At 51.2% G+C, this 17,484-nt stretch overlaps 1 protein-coding gene across 3 annotated transcripts in view; it reads left to right on the top strand.

Moving 5' to 3' along the window:
* CPQ (carboxypeptidase Q) overlaps positions 1 to 17,484 on the top strand; it is a 128,990-nt gene that overhangs the window by 48,824 nt on the left and 62,682 nt on the right. For all 3 annotated transcript variants that reach the window (XM_068164318.1, XM_068164319.1, XM_068164317.1), the window contains exon 4: positions 487 to 694. In XM_068164318.1, the coding sequence (XP_068020419.1) occupies positions 487 to 694 (208 nt within the window). The remainder of the gene's footprint in view (positions 1 to 486; positions 695 to 17,484) is intronic.

Below are 17,484 nucleotides of genomic sequence, written 5' to 3' on the forward strand. Positions count from 1 at the left end.
GCCTGGAGAGGAGGAGGCTCAGGGGAGACCTTCTTGCTCTCTCCAACTCCCTGAAGGGAGGTTGTAGCCAGGTGGGGGTCGGTCTCTTCTCCCAAGCAACCATCACCAGAACAAGAGGAGACAGTCTCAAGCTGTGCCAGGGGAGGTTTAGGCTGGAGGTGAGGAAGAAATTCTTCCCAGCAAGAGAGATTGGCCATGGGAATGTGCTGCCCAGGGAGGTGGTGGAGTCACCATCATTGGAGGTGTTTAGGAAGAGCCTTGATGGGGTGCTTGGTGCCATGGTTTAGTTGATCAGATGGTGTTTGATGATAAGTTGGACTTGATGATCTCAAAGATCTCTTCCAACCTGGTTAATTCTCTTCTATTCTATTGTCTATATATCTTATTTGAGAGTCTCCTGGGGATGGTCTTATAAATGTTCTTTTCAACTGTCTAATAATGATAACTTCAGGGCTTGGGTGTTTAGCAGTGTTTGTGTATTCACAGCCCACACACAGGGTGGCAGAGTTACCAGGCTGGTGTGCCCCAGATTCCCACTGCTTGCATCTCTGTGGAAGATGCTGAAATGATGGCACGAATGGCCCTCAGGGGCTCCAAGATCGTCGTGCACCTGAGGATGGGGGCAAAGACCTACCCAGACTCTCCTTCCTTTAACACTGTGGCAGAGATAGTTGGAAGCAAGTACCCAGAGCAGGTGAGTGAGCAGATGAAAATGAATAAATGTGGTTTGTTGTTTAAAAGCAGGGAAAAGACAACCCCAAGGTACAGCCCTGCCTGAGAAATCCCTCGGAGTAGGAACTCTCACCCACCTACTCTTCCACATTTCAGACAGCTCAGCCTTTGGATCTTTTGCAGGCAGCAGGTTTGAACCCACCAGGCTCAGTTCTACCTTAACAGGATGTACTTTAGAGAACTGTAAGGATGACTGTTCTAAGAGCAGAAAGCCAACTAGACTGTCCACATCACAGTATTACCAAGGTTGGAAGAGCCCTCAAAGCTCATCAAGTCCAACCTGTCACCACAGACCCCATGACTAGACCATGGCACCAAGTGCCACATCCAATCCCCTCTTGAACCCCTCCAGGGATGGGGACTCCACCACATCAGAACCTCCTCCTTTTTGTTTCCCTATGTTAAAGCTCATTTTAAGCAGCCTCACATGCATAGACTGACAAAACCAGTCTGTATACAAGCAGAGGTGACATCATAGCACTCCAATAAAGGCAGTGTTGGTTTAAAGAGAGTCATAGCTCCTGGAATGGTCTGGGTTGAAAGGGACCACCAAAGCTCATCTATTTCAACCCCACTGCACTCAGCAGGGACATCCTCCACTAGATCAGGTTGCTCAGAACCCTGTTGAGCCTGAGTCTGAATATCTCCAGGGATGGAGCCTCAACTACCTCCCTGGGCAACCTGTTGCACTGGTCCCCCACCCTTAGGGTGCAAAACTTGTTCCTAACATCCAGTTTCAATCTGCTCTTCTCTCATTTCAAACCATTGCTCCTCCTCCTGTCCCTGCAGGCCTTTGCAAACAGTCCCTCTGCAGCCTTCTTGTACTGGCAGGGGGATCCTCAGTGCTTTCATGAAGGGGTGGGTTTGGAACCTTGTGGCTCTGAGCAGCCTGATCTAGTGTGAGGTGTCCCTGCCCCTGGCAGAGAGGTTGGAACTTGCTGATCCTTGAGGTCACTTCTAACCTTGACAATTCTATGACTCTGTGATCAGTGGGCAGGGAGAAAATAACAACCCTCATGGCTGGTTTACATCCCATCACCTACAAGTCTAGCTTCATGGTTGTCTGTGTTGGATAGACTCTTCCCTACATTAGGTATAGAGGCAGACTCCAGCTTCTTCATATTAAAAGCAAGAGAAGAGAAATTTTGGTGGTTTTCTCCAAGGAGACCTTCTTGTGGCCTTCCAGTATCTGAAGGGGGCTCCAAGGAAGCTGGGGAGGGACTTTTGAGGGTGTCAGGGAGTGATAGGACTGGGGGGAATGGAGCAAAACTAGAAGTGAATAGATTCAGCTTGGATGTTAGGAAGAAGTTGTTCCCCATGAGGGTGGTGAGAGACTGACACAGGTTGCCCAGGGAGGTGGTGGAAGCCTCCTGCCTGGAGGTTTTTGCAGCCAGGCTGGATGTGGCTGTTAGCAACCTGCTGTAGTGTGAGGTGTCCCTGGGCATGGCAGGGGGGTTGGAACTGGCTGATCCTTGAGGTCCCTTCCAACCCTGACAATTCTGTGATTCTATGATGAGTAGGCAGGGAGAAAATAACAACCCTCCTGGCTGGTTTACATCCTATCACCTACAAGTCTAGCTTCATGAAGCACATTTATCAAGCCAAAGACAATGCCCCAACTTTGCAATCAGAGTGCAGCTAATTAGATTTAGCCATCTGAATCTCCAGCCATGCTTCCAATCAGCTCATACAAGGATCAGCTAACAGAAATATGCTGATGGCATAACTCAGGCTATCTTTGTTGAATTAGCCTTGATGTATGGCAAAAGCTGGCATTAAGTTCAGGTTATGAAGTGTCCAAATGTAACTGCCAAAGATCATAGAATCACTGAATGGCTCAGGTTGGAAGGGAGCTCAGAGGTCATCTGCTCCAACCTCCCCACCATGGACAGGGATGCCTTTCAACTAGGTGCTTGTCTGTGCTCCAGTTTTCTCTTTGCTGGCCTGTGCTGTTTCTTTAAGTAAAGAAAGGGGCTGGAATCTCCTCACTTCTTCCAGTGAGAGGCTTGGATTTGGAACACTGGGTAAAGAGTTCTTGTCAAGCCCCCTGCTGATGTTAATGCCAGTGGTAGTGGCCACACTTTGAGAATGTAACCAAGAAACAGAAAAATACAACAAGTGAATGCTTGGATTTTTTGTAGTAGTCAGCTCCTCTTGGAGCCTTCATGGGTGCCTCACCACACTCATTCCTCTGTGTTCCTCTGCTAAAAATGGGAGCCATCTCACTCTTAAAGCAGTGGAATGCACTCCAGACCCAAACACTTACAATGCCCCTTTAGCCAAAGTGTTTGCAAATGCAGTGCAAATGCAGGGGAGTAGAAAGGTGCCATTTCCACCAGCCAACAGTTTGCAGTTCGGAGTTGTGAAGTGAAACAAGAGGCATTTTGGATCTCTGAACTCTGGGGGAGAAATCAGCAGTGGGTGGAATTTCTCTTGCAAAGCTTTAAAGCAAACCAGTTTGAAATGAGGCTGAAGGCTGTGAAAGGTAACTGGTCACAGGCACTGCAGCAAGTGACAGCATTTGGAAGTGGAGCTCAAATCAGAGTCACAGAGTGGTAGGGTTTAGAAGGGGCCTTCAGGGATCATGCAGTCCAACCCCCCTGCCAGAGCAGCATCACCCAGGGCAGCTCACACAGGAACACATCCAGGTAGGTTTGGAATGTCTCCAGAGGAGATTCCGCAACCTCTCTGGGCAGCCTGCTCCAGGGCTCTGCCACCCACACAGGGGAAAAGTTTCCCCTTCTGTTCCTGTGGCACCTCCTCTGCTCCAGCTTGCCCCCAGTGCCCCTTGTGCTGTCCTTGGACATCCCTGAGCAGAGCCTGGCTCCATCCTCCCCACACTGCCCTGCACATCTTTATCCCCAGCCATGAGGTCACCCTCAGGCTCCTCTGCTCCAAGCCCCAACTCCCTCAGCCTGTGCTCACAGGGAGATGTTCCACTGCCTGCAGCAGCTTTGTGGCTCTGTGCTGGACTCTCTCAAGCAGTTCCCTGAGGTCCTTCTTGACCTGAGTGGCCCAGTAGTGGATAAAACATTCCAGATGCAGGCTTCATCAGGGCAGAGCAGAGAGGGAGAAGAACCTCTCTTGACCTACCAACCATACCCTTAGTGTTGCTGAAGGATCCTGAAGCAGTCTGGTGAGAAGTGATAGAGTTCAGGGTGTAACTCCACAGCAGGCATGCCTGTGCTCATCTATGTATTGACCAGAATTTAACATGCTGCTTGACTTCTAAATAATTCATTCATTCCTCCCCTGAGTCTTGAGCATATTTATTAGAAACAATCACCCAGAACATTTTTTTCTGTCTGACAATTGTATCTGTTCCAAGCAATGTTGGATATTAAAATCCATGGAAGAAAGCAAAACCCCACCAGTTTCTGGGGGCTGGTTGTGTTTTTGTAGTTGGGGTTTTGGTGTGTTTCAGTTAGGTTTTGGTGTTGCTGGTTGGTAGGAGGGTTTTTTGTTTGATTGGAGTTTGGTTTCATTGGGTTGGGTTGGGGTTTTGTTTTGTTTTGTTTTTAACCCAGGTCATCTTTTTGGGGTGCTTGTTCTCCTGGTTTTGCTTTCTTTCACCAGCCTTGCCACATGTCCAGTTCAGGTCCCCCTTTTAAAGTAGGTTTTTTTCCCCCAAGTGATCTCACATACAGTATCATAGAATCAGTCAGGGTTGGAAGGGCCCACAAGGATCATCTAGTTGAGATTGCCCATTGGAATGTGCTGCCCAGGGAGGTGGTGGAGTCACCATCCCTGGAGGTAGATGGTGAGGCACTTAGTGCCATGGTTTGCCTGGGAGAAGAGACCAACCCCCACCTGGCTACAACCTCCCTTCAGGGAGTTGGAGAGAGCAAGAAGGTCTCCCCTGAGCCTCCTCTTCTCCAGGCTAAGCAACCCCAGCTCCCTCAGCCTCTCCTCACAGGGCTGTGCTCCAGACCCCTCCCCAGCTTTGTTGCCCTTCTCTGGACACCTTCCAGCAGCTCAACTCTCAACATCTTTCCTAACCTGAGGGGCCCAGAACTGGACACAGGACTCAAGGTGTGGCCTAACCAGTGCAGTGTACAGGGGCACAATGACTTCCCTGCTCCTGCTGGCTACACTGTTCCTGATGCAGGCCAGGATGCCCTTGGCCTTCTTGGCCACCTGGGCACACTGCTGACTCATGTTCAGCTGCTGTCAACCAGTCCCCTCAGGTTCCTTTCTGCCTGGCTGCTCTCAGCCACTCTGCCCCCAGCCTGTAGCTCTGCCTAGGGTTGGTGTGGCCAATGTGCAGAACCTGGCACTTAAATGTGTTCAATCTCATGCCCTTGGGCCCTGCCCATCTGTCCAGCCTGTCAAGGTCCCTCTGCAGAGCCCTTCTACCCTCTAACAGATCAACTCCTGCCCCCAGCTTGGTGGTGTTTAGGAAGAGCCTGGATGAGGCACTTGGTGCCATAGTTTAGTTGATTAGATGGTGTTGGGTGATAGGTCGGACTTGATGATCTCAAAGGTCATTTCCAACCTGGTTAATCCTATTCTAGTCTAGTCTAAGGGGTGATGGTTTGAACTAAAAGAGAAGAAAGCAATTTTTGTCACTGGGGGTGATGAGACCCTGGTTCAAGTTGTCCTTATTGATGGTAGGTGCCCCATCCCGAACCTTTCCAGTCAGGTTGTTTAGGGCTCTGAGCAACCTGCTGTATTGGCAGATGTCCCTGCTGACTGCAGGGGGGTTGCACTGGGTGACCTTATCATAGTATAGTATCAGTCAGAGTGGGAAGGGACCACAAGGATCATCTAGTTCCAACCCCCCTGCCATGGGCAGGGACACCCCACACTAGATCAGCCTGGACAGAGCCTCATCCAGCCTGGCCTTAAACACCTCCAGGGACAGGGCCCCAACCACATCCCTGGACAACCCATTCCAGGGCTTCACCACTCTCATGGGGAAGAACTTCCTCCTCACCTCCAGCCTGAATCTCCCCACCTCCAGCTTCATTCCATTCCCCCTAGTCCTATCACTCCCTGAGATCCTGAGCAGTCCCTCCCCAGCCTTCCTGTAGCCCCCTTCAGATACTGGAAGGCCACAATGAGGTCACCTGGGAGCCTTCTCTTCTCCAGACTGAACAGCCCCAACTCCTTCAGTCTGTCCTCACAGGAGAGGTGCTCCAGCCCTCTGCTCATCCTTGTGGCCCTTCTCTGGACACCTTCCAGCACCTCCAGATCCCTCTTGTAATAGAGGCTCCAGAACTGGACACAGTACTCCAGGTGGGGTCTCCCCAGAGCTGAGCAGAGGGGGGAAGGATCCTTTCCAACCCCAACCCATTCTGTGGTTCTGTGATGTGGGTGCAGATGTCCTGTTTCTTTTGGAGGCAGCTCTGCACCCAGGGTGTGCAGGTGCTGATGAAAAGCTGACCCACTGGTATTTCAGTGTCCTGTTCTGCTTTGTGCTTCTGTTTGGCCTGCCAGCAGCAGTCAGCAAGTGCTGTAGCCTCGATTGCTCTGAGTGAGAAAAATGGACTTTGAAACCTCCCCTAGGTTGCAGCTTTGCACTGCCAAGGTTTTGAGTGATGAAGAAAGCATCTGAATAGAACAAGTAAAGAGCTTTGTCATGGCTGTCAGTAAAGTTCAGTGCCTCACCAATGTCTCTGTTCTTGCCTTTCCATTAGCCCTTCTGAGTTAGGGCAGGACTGCTCTCCACAGACAGGCTGACTGTATGAAGTTCACCAAGGCCAAGGGCCAGCTCCTCCACCTGGGTCACAACAGCCCCATGGCAAGCTACAGACTTGGGAAAGTGTGATTGGAATGCTGCAGCTTGGAGAGGGACCTGGGGGTGTTGGTTGACAGTCACTGACCATGAGCCAGCAGTGCCCAGGTGGCCAAGAAAGCCAAAGGCATCCTGGCTTGGATCAGAAACAGGATGGGCAGCAGGGACAAGAATTGACCATCCGCCTTTGCTCAGCACCTTGAGTGTTGTGTTCAGTTCTGGGCTTCTCACTCCAGGAAGGACATTGAGGGGCTGGAGAGTGTCCAGAGAAGGGCAAGGAGGCTGGAGAAGGGTCTGGAGCAGCTGGGCTCTGAGGAGGGGCTGAGGGAGCTGGGGGTGTTCAGCCTGGAGCAGAGGAGGCTGAGGGGAGACCTCATTGCTCTCTACAGCTCCCTGAAGGGAGGTTGGAGTGAGGCAGGGGCAGCCTCTGCTCCTTGGTGGCAAGAGACAGGAGCAGAGGAAATGGCTCCAAGCTGCATGAGTGGAGGTTCAGGCTGGATGCTAGGAAATATTTCTTCCCAGAGAGGTTTCTCAGCCATTGGAATGCTCTGCCCAGGGCAGTGCTGGAGTCACCATCCCTGGAGGAGGTCAAGCAGCACAGGGACCTGGTGCTTAGGGATGTGGTGTAGGATTGACCCCAAACAGGGTGGAAGGTTGGATTGGGTGATCTTTGAGGTCTCTTCCAACCAGATGCTTTCTGTGATTCTGACCCTTGGTGATATCAGGGTGGGCATGACCATGCATGACCTGAGCAGAGGTCCACCATCCTCACTGGTGGTCCCACACTTAATGCTTCCTGAGGCCTGAATACCTTTGGACTGCCCAAAGGTGAGCCTGTCTCTGTAAGATCATGACTGTTAGGAAATACTTCTTCACTGGAAGGGCTCTCAAACATTGGAACAAGCTGCCCAGGGCAGTGCTGGAGTCACCATCCCTGGGGGTGTTCAGGCAGCCTGTGGACCTAGTGCTTAGGGACATGAGTTAGTGGGGGGTGGAAGGTTGGACTGGGCAATCTTGAAGGCTTCTTCCAAGCAGATAACTTCTGTGATTCAGGATCAAGCTGTTCTTCACATAAGCAGATTGGAAGCAGTAGGACCAAACAAGTCAGGACCTGATGCCTCTTCAGCCTGTCAGAGCCAAGCCCATTCTCACGGTTCTTAGGAGGGTGGAAAACGTGTGGTTTGTGGGGCTTGAGGTACTTCATCCTGCCAGCATGGATTCAGGAAGGGCAGGTCCTGCCTGACCGACCTGATCTCCTTCTATGATCAGGTGACTGCCTGGTGGATGTGGGGCAGGCTGTGGATGTAGTCTGCCTGGACCTCATCAAGGCCTTTGACACCGTGCCCCATAGCAAACTCCTGGCCAAGCTGTCAGCCCCTGGCTTGGACAGCAGCACTCTGAGCTGGGTTAGGAACTGGCTGGAGGCTGAGCCCAGAGAGTGGTGGTGAATGGTGCCACATCCAGCTGGCAGCCAGGCACCAGTGGTATGCCCCAAGGATCAGTGCTGGGCCCTGTGCTCTTTAACATCTTTATTGATGACCTGGATGAGGGCATTGAGTCCAGCATCAGTAAATCTGCAGATGACACCAAGCTGGGGGCAGGAGTTGATCTGCTGGAGGTAGAGAGGCTCTGCAGAGGGACCTGGACAGGCTGGACAGATGGGCAGAGTCCAAGGGCAGGAGATTGAACACATCCAAGTGCCAGGTTCTGCACATTGGCCACAGCAACCCCATGCAGTGCTACAGGCTGGGGTCAGAGTGGCTGGAGAGCAGCCAGGTGGAGAGGGACCTGGGGGTACTGGTTGATGGTAGGCTGAACATGAGCCTGCAGTGTGCCCAGGCAGCCAAGAGGGCCAATGGCATCCTGGCCTGCATCAGGAACAGTGTGGCCAGGAGGAGCAGGGAGGTCATTCTGCCCCTGTACACTGCACTGGTTAGGCCACACCTTGAGTCCTGTGTCCAGTTCTGGGCTCCTCAGTTTAGGAAGGAGGTTGACTTGCTGGAAGGTGTCCAGAGAAGGGCAACAAAGTTGGTGAGGGGCTTGGAACACAGCCCTGTGAGGAGAGGCTGAGGGAGCTGGGGTTGCTTAGCCTGGAGAAGAGGAGGCTCAGGGGAGACCTTCTTGCTCTCTCCAACTCCCTGAAGGGAGGTTGTAGCCAGGTGGGGGTTGGTCTCTCCTCTCTTAGGCAAGCAGCACCAGAACAAGAGGACACAGTCTGAAGCTGTGCCAGAGGAGATTTAGGCTGGATGTGAGGAAGAAGTTCTATACAGAGAGAGTGATTGCCCATTGGAATGTGCTGCCTGGGGAGGTGGTGGAGTCACCATCACTGGAGGTGTTCAGGAGGAGGCTTGATGGGGTGCTTGGTGCCATGGGTTAGTTTTTTAGGTGGGTTGGATTGGTTGATGGGTTGGTCACGATGATCTTGAAGGTCTCTTCCAACCTGGTCTATTCTATTCTATTCTATTCTATTCTATTCTATTCTATTCTATTCTATTCTATTCTATTCTATTCTATTCTATTCTATTCTTTCTGCCAGACTGCTGACAGCTGAGCCACAGGGGTCTGGGAAATAAGATAGGTGGAGCAGCAGAACCTGCTGAGGGCCAGCCTGCTGCAGGCTAGGGACATTGGCAGTCCATTCCCAACTTTTGTCTTGCAGGAGGAGTTTCTGAAGCAGCAGGTTGAAGCTGAGCCCTTGTTGTTAGCATCCTGCTGTGCTGCATGGGAGAGATGCTTCACTTCCAGCCTGTAAAGCTGCCACTGGAGAGGGACTGAGGAATTCAGAATGTGGCTAATGTGGTTTTCATTTGCAGTTCAGGCCGAGCTGGCAGTGAAACACGTTTGTCTTCTCATTTCAATACAAATGTAACATGATTGGGCTGAAAGTGTAGAAGCAACTGTTCCCTTCTCCAGGGCAATGCTATAAATAGCAGCTGGTTCTTGTTAGGCTGGCTTCAATGTACCTAACCTGCCAAACATGGAACCACAAAACACTTGATGAGCTCAAAATGATACTGGCTCCACTTCTGCTGTCCCCAGTGTAAGAAGGACACAGGGCTGCTGGAGAGAGGCCAAAAGGTCCAAGGGCTGGAGCACCTCTGCTGGGAGGATGAGCTGACAGAGCTGGGGGTGTTCAGGCTGGAGAAGAGGAAACTCTGGGGTGACCTTAGAGCTGCCTTCCAATAGCTGAAGGGATCCTCCAGGAAGGCTGCAGAGGAACTTTCCCTGAGGGTGTCTAGAGACAGGACAAGGGGGAATGGTTTGAAGCTGAGGGAGAGCAGGGTGAGACTGGAGCTGAGGAAGTTCTTCAGTAGTGAGACTCTGAGATAGGCTTCACAGGGAGATTGTGGCTGCCTCCTGCCTGGGGGTGTTCAAGTCCAGGCTGAATGAGGCCTTGAGCAGCTGAGTCTAGTTGAGAGGTGTCCCCTCCCATGGTTGGGAGGTTGGAGCAGATGATCTACAGGCTGGGGTCAGAGTGGCTGAGAGCAGCCAGGCAGAAAGGGACCTGGGGGTACTGGTTGATAGTAGGCTGAACATGAGCCAGCAGTGTGCCCAGGTGGACAAGAAGGCCAATGGCATCCTGGCCTGCATCAGGAACAGTGTGGCCAGCAGGAGCAGGGAAGTCATTGTGCCCTGTGCTCAGCACTGGTTAGGCTACACCTTGAGTCCTGTGTCCAGTTCTGGGCTCCTCAGGTTAGGAAAGATGTTGAGCTGCTGGAAGGTGTCCAGAGAAGGGCAACAAAGCTGGGGAGGGGTCTGGAGCACAGCCCTGTGAGGAGAGGCTGAGGGAGCTTAGCCTGGAGAAGAGGAGGCTCAGGGGAGACCTTCTTGCTGTCTGCAATTTCCTGAAGGGAGGTTGCAGCCGGGTGGGGGTTGGTCTCTCCTTTCTTAGGTGACCAGCACCAGGACTCAGTCTCAAGCTGTGCCAGGGGAGGTTTAGGCTGGAGGTGAGGAGAAAGTTCTCCCCAGCAAGAGAGATTGGCCATTGGAATGTGCTGCCCAGGGTGGTGGTGGAGTCACCATCCCTGGAGGTGTTTAGGAAGAGACTGGATGGGGCAATTGGTGCCATGGTTTAGCTGATCAGATGGTGTTGGGTGATGGGTTAGACTCATGATCTCGAAGGTCTCTTCCAACCTGGTTCACTGCTATTCTATTCTATTCTATTCTATTCTATTCTGTTCTGTTCTGTTCTGTTCTGTTCTGTTCTGTTCTATTCTTTTCTGTTCTGTTCTATTCTTATCTCTGAGATCCCTTCCAAGCTAATCCATTCTGTGATTCTGTGATGCAAAGGTATCAATTAGATAAAGACACAACTCTAGTGCAATCCTGACTTTCAGCATCTTCCTGTGCTGTGGATCTCTTGGGGTGCAGTGCAGATTTATTCAGCTTACTGAGTGATGGAAAACTGGGTTCCTATGTGTCCTGGAAAGTGTCTGAATGTAATGGTTGCTCATTATTCTGTGATCTGGCATACATACTGCAGAGCAGAAACTGAGGAGCTCACAAGTGGCTCTTTTGGCATGCTGAGGAGCTTTTCCAGGGACTGATTCTGCACAGCCCTTTTGCCTCCTGTTGTTAGGGAGTGCTGTATCTCCATAATGTCTCCTTTGAACAGTGACTCTATTTGGAACACAGGGGCATCAAAAAGGGTGACAGACTCTTAATAAATCATCTATAGCTCTGAGCACTTCAAAAGTAGCAGTCCTAGGAATGACCTGAGGATCAGCAATGCTAAGGCAAGGGATTATGAAGTCCTTTACCAGGGTATGGCTGATGTCACAGACCCTGTTCTGCAAAGGAAATTGCAGCTGATTTCCTTCTCTTACTTTTTACTTCAAAAGTCTTTTGGGATTTGTGCTACTGGGCAGAGCTCCAGGGAACAAGAGAACATGAAAATTGGCCAGGCTTCTGAGCCTGTTAGGCATTCATGCACATTGAGGGATGAAGTAATTCCTAGTCCAGAAAGAAACCCTGACACCCAAGCACAACAATAAAAGCAACCCAAGAGTTGCCTGCAGATGGGAAATGCTCACAGCAGTGTTACTTTATGGCCTGGCATCACTTGTACATGTGTTAACAAAATGTCTGTCCATTAGCACTGGGATGTGGCTCCCAGATAGCCCTGTGCTCAAACTAGATCATGCAAACAACAGAGCCTGGGCTATAAATGTTTAAGAGCCTGATGCCATCAAGTTCTGGCTCCATGACCATGTTTTCTGCATGTGGATGGCTTTGCTGTACATTGCAGAATGTTGAAGGCCTTATGGTGGGTAGAATAGAATAGAATAGAATAGAATAGAATAGAATAGAATAGAATAGAATAGAATAGAATAGAATAGAATTAACCATGTTGGAAAAGACCTTTGAGATCATCAAGTCCAACCTATCACCCAACACCATCTAATCAACTAAACCATGGCACCAAGTGCCTCATCCAGGCTCTTCCTAAACACCTCCAATGATGGTGACTCCACCACCTCCCTGGGCAGCACATTCCAATGGCCAATCTTTCTTTCTATAAAGAACTTCTTCCTCACCTCCAGCCTAGACCTCCCTTGGCACAGCTTGAGACTGTGTCCTCTTGCTCTGGTGCTGCTTGCCTAAGAGAGGAGAGACCAACCCCCACCTGGCTACAACCTCCCTTCAGGGAGTTATAGAGAGCAAGGAGGTCTCCCCTGAGCCTCCTCTTCTCCAGGCTAAGCAACCCCAGCTCCCTCAGCCTCTCCTCACAGGGCTGTGCTCCAGACCCCTCCCCAGCTTTGTTGCCCTTCTCTGGACACCTTCCAGCAGCTCAACATCTTTCCTAAACTGAGGGGCCCAGAAATGGTGAGGAGCTGGGCTGTATCAGAAGTGCAGGTGGAGAGAGGTGGTTCTGCCCCTCTATTCTGCTCTGCTGAGGCCTCACCTGCAGTGCTGTGTCCAGCTCTGGGGTCCCCAACACAGGAGAGATCTGATGGAGCTGGTCCAGAGCAGGCCACCAAGCTGGTCAGAGGGCTGCAGCACCTCTGCTATGAAGACAGGCTGAAAGAATTGGGGCTGCTCAGCCTGGAGAAGAGAAAGCTCCAGGGAGACCTTAGAGCTGCATTTCAATATCTGAAGGGGACCTACGGGCAGGCTGGGGAGGGACTGTTCAGAAGGGCTGTGGGGATAGGGTGAAGGGCAATGGTTTGAAACTGGAGCAGGGCAGATTCAGGTTGGCCATCAGGAGGAAGTTCTGCACAGTGAGAGTGGTGAAACACTGGAACAGGCTGCCCAGGGATGTGGTTGAGGCCCTGTCCTTGTAGACATTCAAGCTCAGACTGGCTGTGGCCCTGTGCAGCCTGCTCTAGTTGGAGTGTCCCTGCTGAGTGCAGGGGGTTGGCCAAGATGCCCTTGGAGGCTCCCTTCCCACCCAATGCAAGCTGTGAGCCTTTAAGTGCACCTCTGCAAGCCTCTCTCCTGTGACTGTGAGCTCGTGGTTGTCACTGCCAGAACTGAAGACACTTTAGAAGAATTTAGGAGGTGCCCATGGAGGCTGAGGTTTGAGAATGAGTCCACCACTTAGTGATGAGAAAGAGAAAGCAGCAACTGGAACAGGAAGCTTCTGCTGTTCCAGTCTGAAGGTCGAGCCCCCTAGTGCTTTGCTCCAGCAAGTCCTTTCCTTTTGAAGCTGGCATGGTGGCAGCCTGGGACTGAATACCAGCAGCAGATTCAACTCACCCCATGACAAATGAGGTAGTTTCCTGGAAGTTTCTGTATCAGTACTTGCTGGAGGAAGCAGTTGCCTCTCTGTCTGTTTCTTTTACTGGGAACAGGACTTTGTAGTCCTACAGGATCCTCCAGGAAGGCTGCAGAGGGACTTACCATGAGGGTGTCTAGAGACAGGATAAGGGGGAATAGTTTGAGGCTGAGGGAGAGCAGGGTGAGACTGGAGCTGAGGAAGAAGTTCTTCAGTGTGAGGGTGGTGAGACTCTGGAATAGGCTGCCCTATAGACTCTGGATTAGGCTGTGGCTGCCTCCTCCCTGGGGGTGTACAAGGCCAAGTTGGATGAAGTCTTGAGCAGCTGAGTCTAGCTGGGCACCTCAATGCAAGAGAGCTGTGGAGGTGCTGAAGTGAGTCCAGAGTAAGGCAAGGAAGCTGTGAAGGGCCTGGAGAATAAATGTGATGAGGAGCAACTGAAGGAGCTGGGGATGGTTAGTGTGAAAGAGAGGAGGCTGAGGGGAGACCTCATCACTGTCTACAGCTACCTGAAAGGACCTTGTGGAGAGGTTGGTGCTGGTCTCTTCTCACAGGTGATTAGTGATAGGACAAGAGGGAATGGCCTCAAGCTGTGACTGGGGAGGTTTAGACTGGACAGCAGGGAATTTTTTTTCCCCTCAAGAGTGGTCAGGTACTGGAATGAGCTGCCCAGGGAGGTGGTGGAGTCCCCAAGCCTGGGTGTGTTTAAAAGTGGTTTGGATGTGGCGCCTGGGGAGGTGGTTTAGGGGTGACCCTTGCAGGACAGAGTTAATGGTGGTGGTGGAGTCACCATCACTGGAGGTGTTCAGGAGGAGACTTGATGGGGTGCTTGGTGCCATGGGTTAGTTGATTAGGTGGTGTTGAATGATAGGTTGGACTTGATGATCTCTGAGGTCTTTTCCAACCTGGTCTATTCCATTCCATTCCATTCCATTCCATTCCATCCTATCCTATCCTAATGGTTGGGCTTGGTGATCCTGAGGGTCTTTTCCAACCTGAATGTTTCTGTGATTCAGTTGAGAGGTGTCCCTGCTCGTGGCCAGGGGGTTGGCAGGTCTGTGGTGACAGGTTGGACTTGATGATCTCAGAGGTCTCTTCCAACCTTGGTGATTGTGTGAATAGATGATTTCTGAGGCCCCTTCCACCCTGAGCCATTCTGTGATTTCCTTCTTTATACAAACAAAACATCACATTCCTCAGAGCCTGCATTTGCTTTTTCCCACCAGATTTTTGTTCTGTCATTTATCCCCCAGCCTGGTTTACAAACTGGGACAAAAATAAACTGAACTGTGTTTTCTGCTCATGGTTACAGAGTCCCTTGACATCTGATTTTTATCATAGCATTCAAATTTACAGCCATCACTGTGAAATATGAGTCTCAAGAACAGTGTATCATGTCCTGGTAGAAATTACTCATAAAACCTCCCCCTGTGGCCCATTTCATCTCATCATGCATACATTATCACATAAGAGGGTGGAGAATGGAACAATGTCCTGATGGAAGATGAAACAGTCTGGAAACAAAAGTGCTTTAGAGATGGCAGCAGGTCAGTGCTTTATCCTTGCCACAGAAGCAAAGCAAAGCAGGGTTTTGGTTGTGTTTACAGTATTTGAAGTCAGCAAGGAAGGATATTAATGCTGCCTCACTACTTACATGTCACTTAAAATTCACAGGATCACAGAATGTTAGGGGTTGGAAGAGATCTCAAAGAATCATCCAGTCCAGCCCCCGCTGCCAGAGCAGCATCACCCAGGGCAGGTCACACAGGAGCACATCCAGGTGGGGTTGGAAAGTCTCCAGAGCAGGAGACTCCACAACCTCTCTGGGCTGCCTGCTCCAGGGCTCTGCCACCCTCACAGGGAAAAAGTTTCCCCTTCTGTTCCTGTGGCACCTCCTCTGCTCCAGCTTGCCCCCAGTGCCCCTTGTGCTGTCCTTGGACATCCCTGAGCAGAGCCTGGCTCCATCCTCCCCACACTGCCCTGCACATCTTTATCACCAGCCATGAGGTCACCCTCAGGCTCCTCTACTCCAAACTCCAGCTGCCTCAGCCTGTCCTCACAGGGAGATGTTCCACTGCCTGCAGCAGCTTTGTGGCTCTGTGCTGGACTCTCTCAAGCAGTTTCCTGAGGTCCTTCTTGACCTTAGTGGCCCAGAGCTGGACACAACATTCCATCTGCTAAGCTTTATTTCAGTTGTGTGCTTGGTCTAATAATCATTCTGCTTAACTGCTGCTTTTGGTGCTGTCAACTGACAGAAGGTATTTTTTCCTCCATTGGGTGTGCCAAGTTTAATGTGCTGCTTGTAGGAGAAGGTATTTAGTGCAGTAATGTTCCTTCACTGTAATGGAATTTGATGCTGTGAGGTGTGTATGTGATTTTCAGACACCCCCTTCTGTGGTGGGCTGCCCAGCAGAGCAGAGCATGTTCTGCCATCCCATGGTATGTCTGTCAGCCAGCTCCTTGCCAGAAGAACCATCACTGAGCTCTAAAACATGACGTCCTCCATCCTCTTCTTTAAATCAGGAAGAGTACCTTAGGTCACATCATTCTTTGCAGGAAACCTTGAGTCCTGTGTCCAGTTCTGGGCTCCTCAGTTTAAGAAGGGCATTGAGACACTTGAATGTGTCCAGAGAAGGGCAACAAGGCTGGGGAGGGGTCTGGAGCACAGCCCTGTGAGGAGAGGCTGAGGGTGCTGGGGTTGCTTAGCCTGGAGAAGAGGAGGCTCGGGGAAGACCTTGATGCTCTCTACAACTACCTGAAAGGTGGCTGTAGCCAGGAAAGGGTTGGTCTCTTCTCCCAGGCAAGCAGCACCAGAACAAGAGGACACAGTCTCAAGCTGCACCAGGGGAAGTTTAGGCTGGAGGTGAGGAGAAAGTTCTTCCCAGAAAGAGTGATTCGCCATTGGGATGTGCTGCCCAGGGAGGTGGTGGAGTCCCCATCCCTGGAGGTGTTCAAGAGGGGATTGGATGTGACACTTGGTGCCATGGATTAGTCATGGGGTCTGTGGTGACAGGTTGGACTTGATGATCTTTGGGGTTTCTTCCAATCTTGTTGATTCTGTGATTCTGATTAGATGGTGTTGGGTGACAGGTTGGACTTAATGATCTTTGAGGTCTTTTCCAACCTTATTGATTCTGTGATTCTCTCTGATTCTATGAAAGGAAATACAAGACATATATGAAAGGAAATATAAGAGCAAGGGCAGGGTCCTGCAGCTGGGTGGAGGCAATCCCAGGCACAAATCCAGGCTGGGCAGGGACTGGCTGGAAAGCAGCCCTGAGGAGAGAGACTTGGGGGTGCTGGTGGACAAAAAGCTCAACAGGAGCTCTCAGTGTGCACTTGCAGCCCAGAAAGCCAATCAGATCCTGGGCTGCATCAGGAGAAGTGTGGCCAGCAGATCGAGGGAGGTGATCCTCCCCCTCTACTCAGCCCTGGTGAGACCCTACCTGGAGTACTGTGTCCAGTTCTGGAGCCCCTATTACAAGAGGGATGTGGAGGTGCTGGAAGGTGTCCAGAGAAGGGCCACAAGGATGAGCAGAGGGCTGGAGCACCTCTCCTGTGAGGACAGACTGAAGGAGTTGGGGCTGTTCAGTCTGGAGAAGAGAAGGCTCCCAGGTGACCTCATTGTGGCCTTCCAGTATCTGAAGGGGGCCTACAGAAAGGCTGGGGAAGGACTTCTCAGGATCTCAGGGAGTGATAGGACTAGGGGGAATGGAATGAAGCTGGAGGTGGGGAGATTCAGGCTAGATGTGAGGAGGAGGTTCTTCCCCAGGAGAGTGGTGAAACCCTGGAATGGGTTGTCCAGGGAGGTGGTCGAGGCCCTGTCCCTGGATTTGTTTAAGAGCAGGCTGGATGAGGCTCTGTCCAGCCTGAACTAGTGTGGGGTTGGAACTAGATGATCCTTGTGGTCCCTTCCAACCCTGAATGAAACTATGAAACTATGAAACTAAGACCTTGCACTGTTGACAAGTATGCTCCTCCCTGTCTTATCTCACAAGCAGATACTGCAGCTCATGGGCTGTTCTCAGTATCAGTCTCACAGTATCACTAAGGTTGGAAGAGACCTCAAAGATCATCGAGTCCAACCTGTCAGCACAGACCTCATGACTAAACCATGGCACCAAGTGCCACATCCAATCCCCTCTTCAACACCTCCAGGGATGGGGACTCCACCACCTCCCTGGGCAGCACATTTCAAGAGCTAACAACTCTCTCAGTGAAGAACTTTCTCCTCACCTCCAGCCTAAACCTCCCCTGGCACAGCTTGAGACTGTGTCCTCTTGTTCTGGTGCTTGCT

Source organism: Melanerpes formicivorus, unplaced genomic scaffold, assembly GCF_026170545.1.
Source record: "Melanerpes formicivorus ecotype bairdi unplaced genomic scaffold, bMelFor1.0.p_v2 SCAF_79, whole genome shotgun sequence".
NCBI lineage: Eukaryota > Metazoa > Chordata > Aves > Piciformes > Picidae > Melanerpes > Melanerpes formicivorus.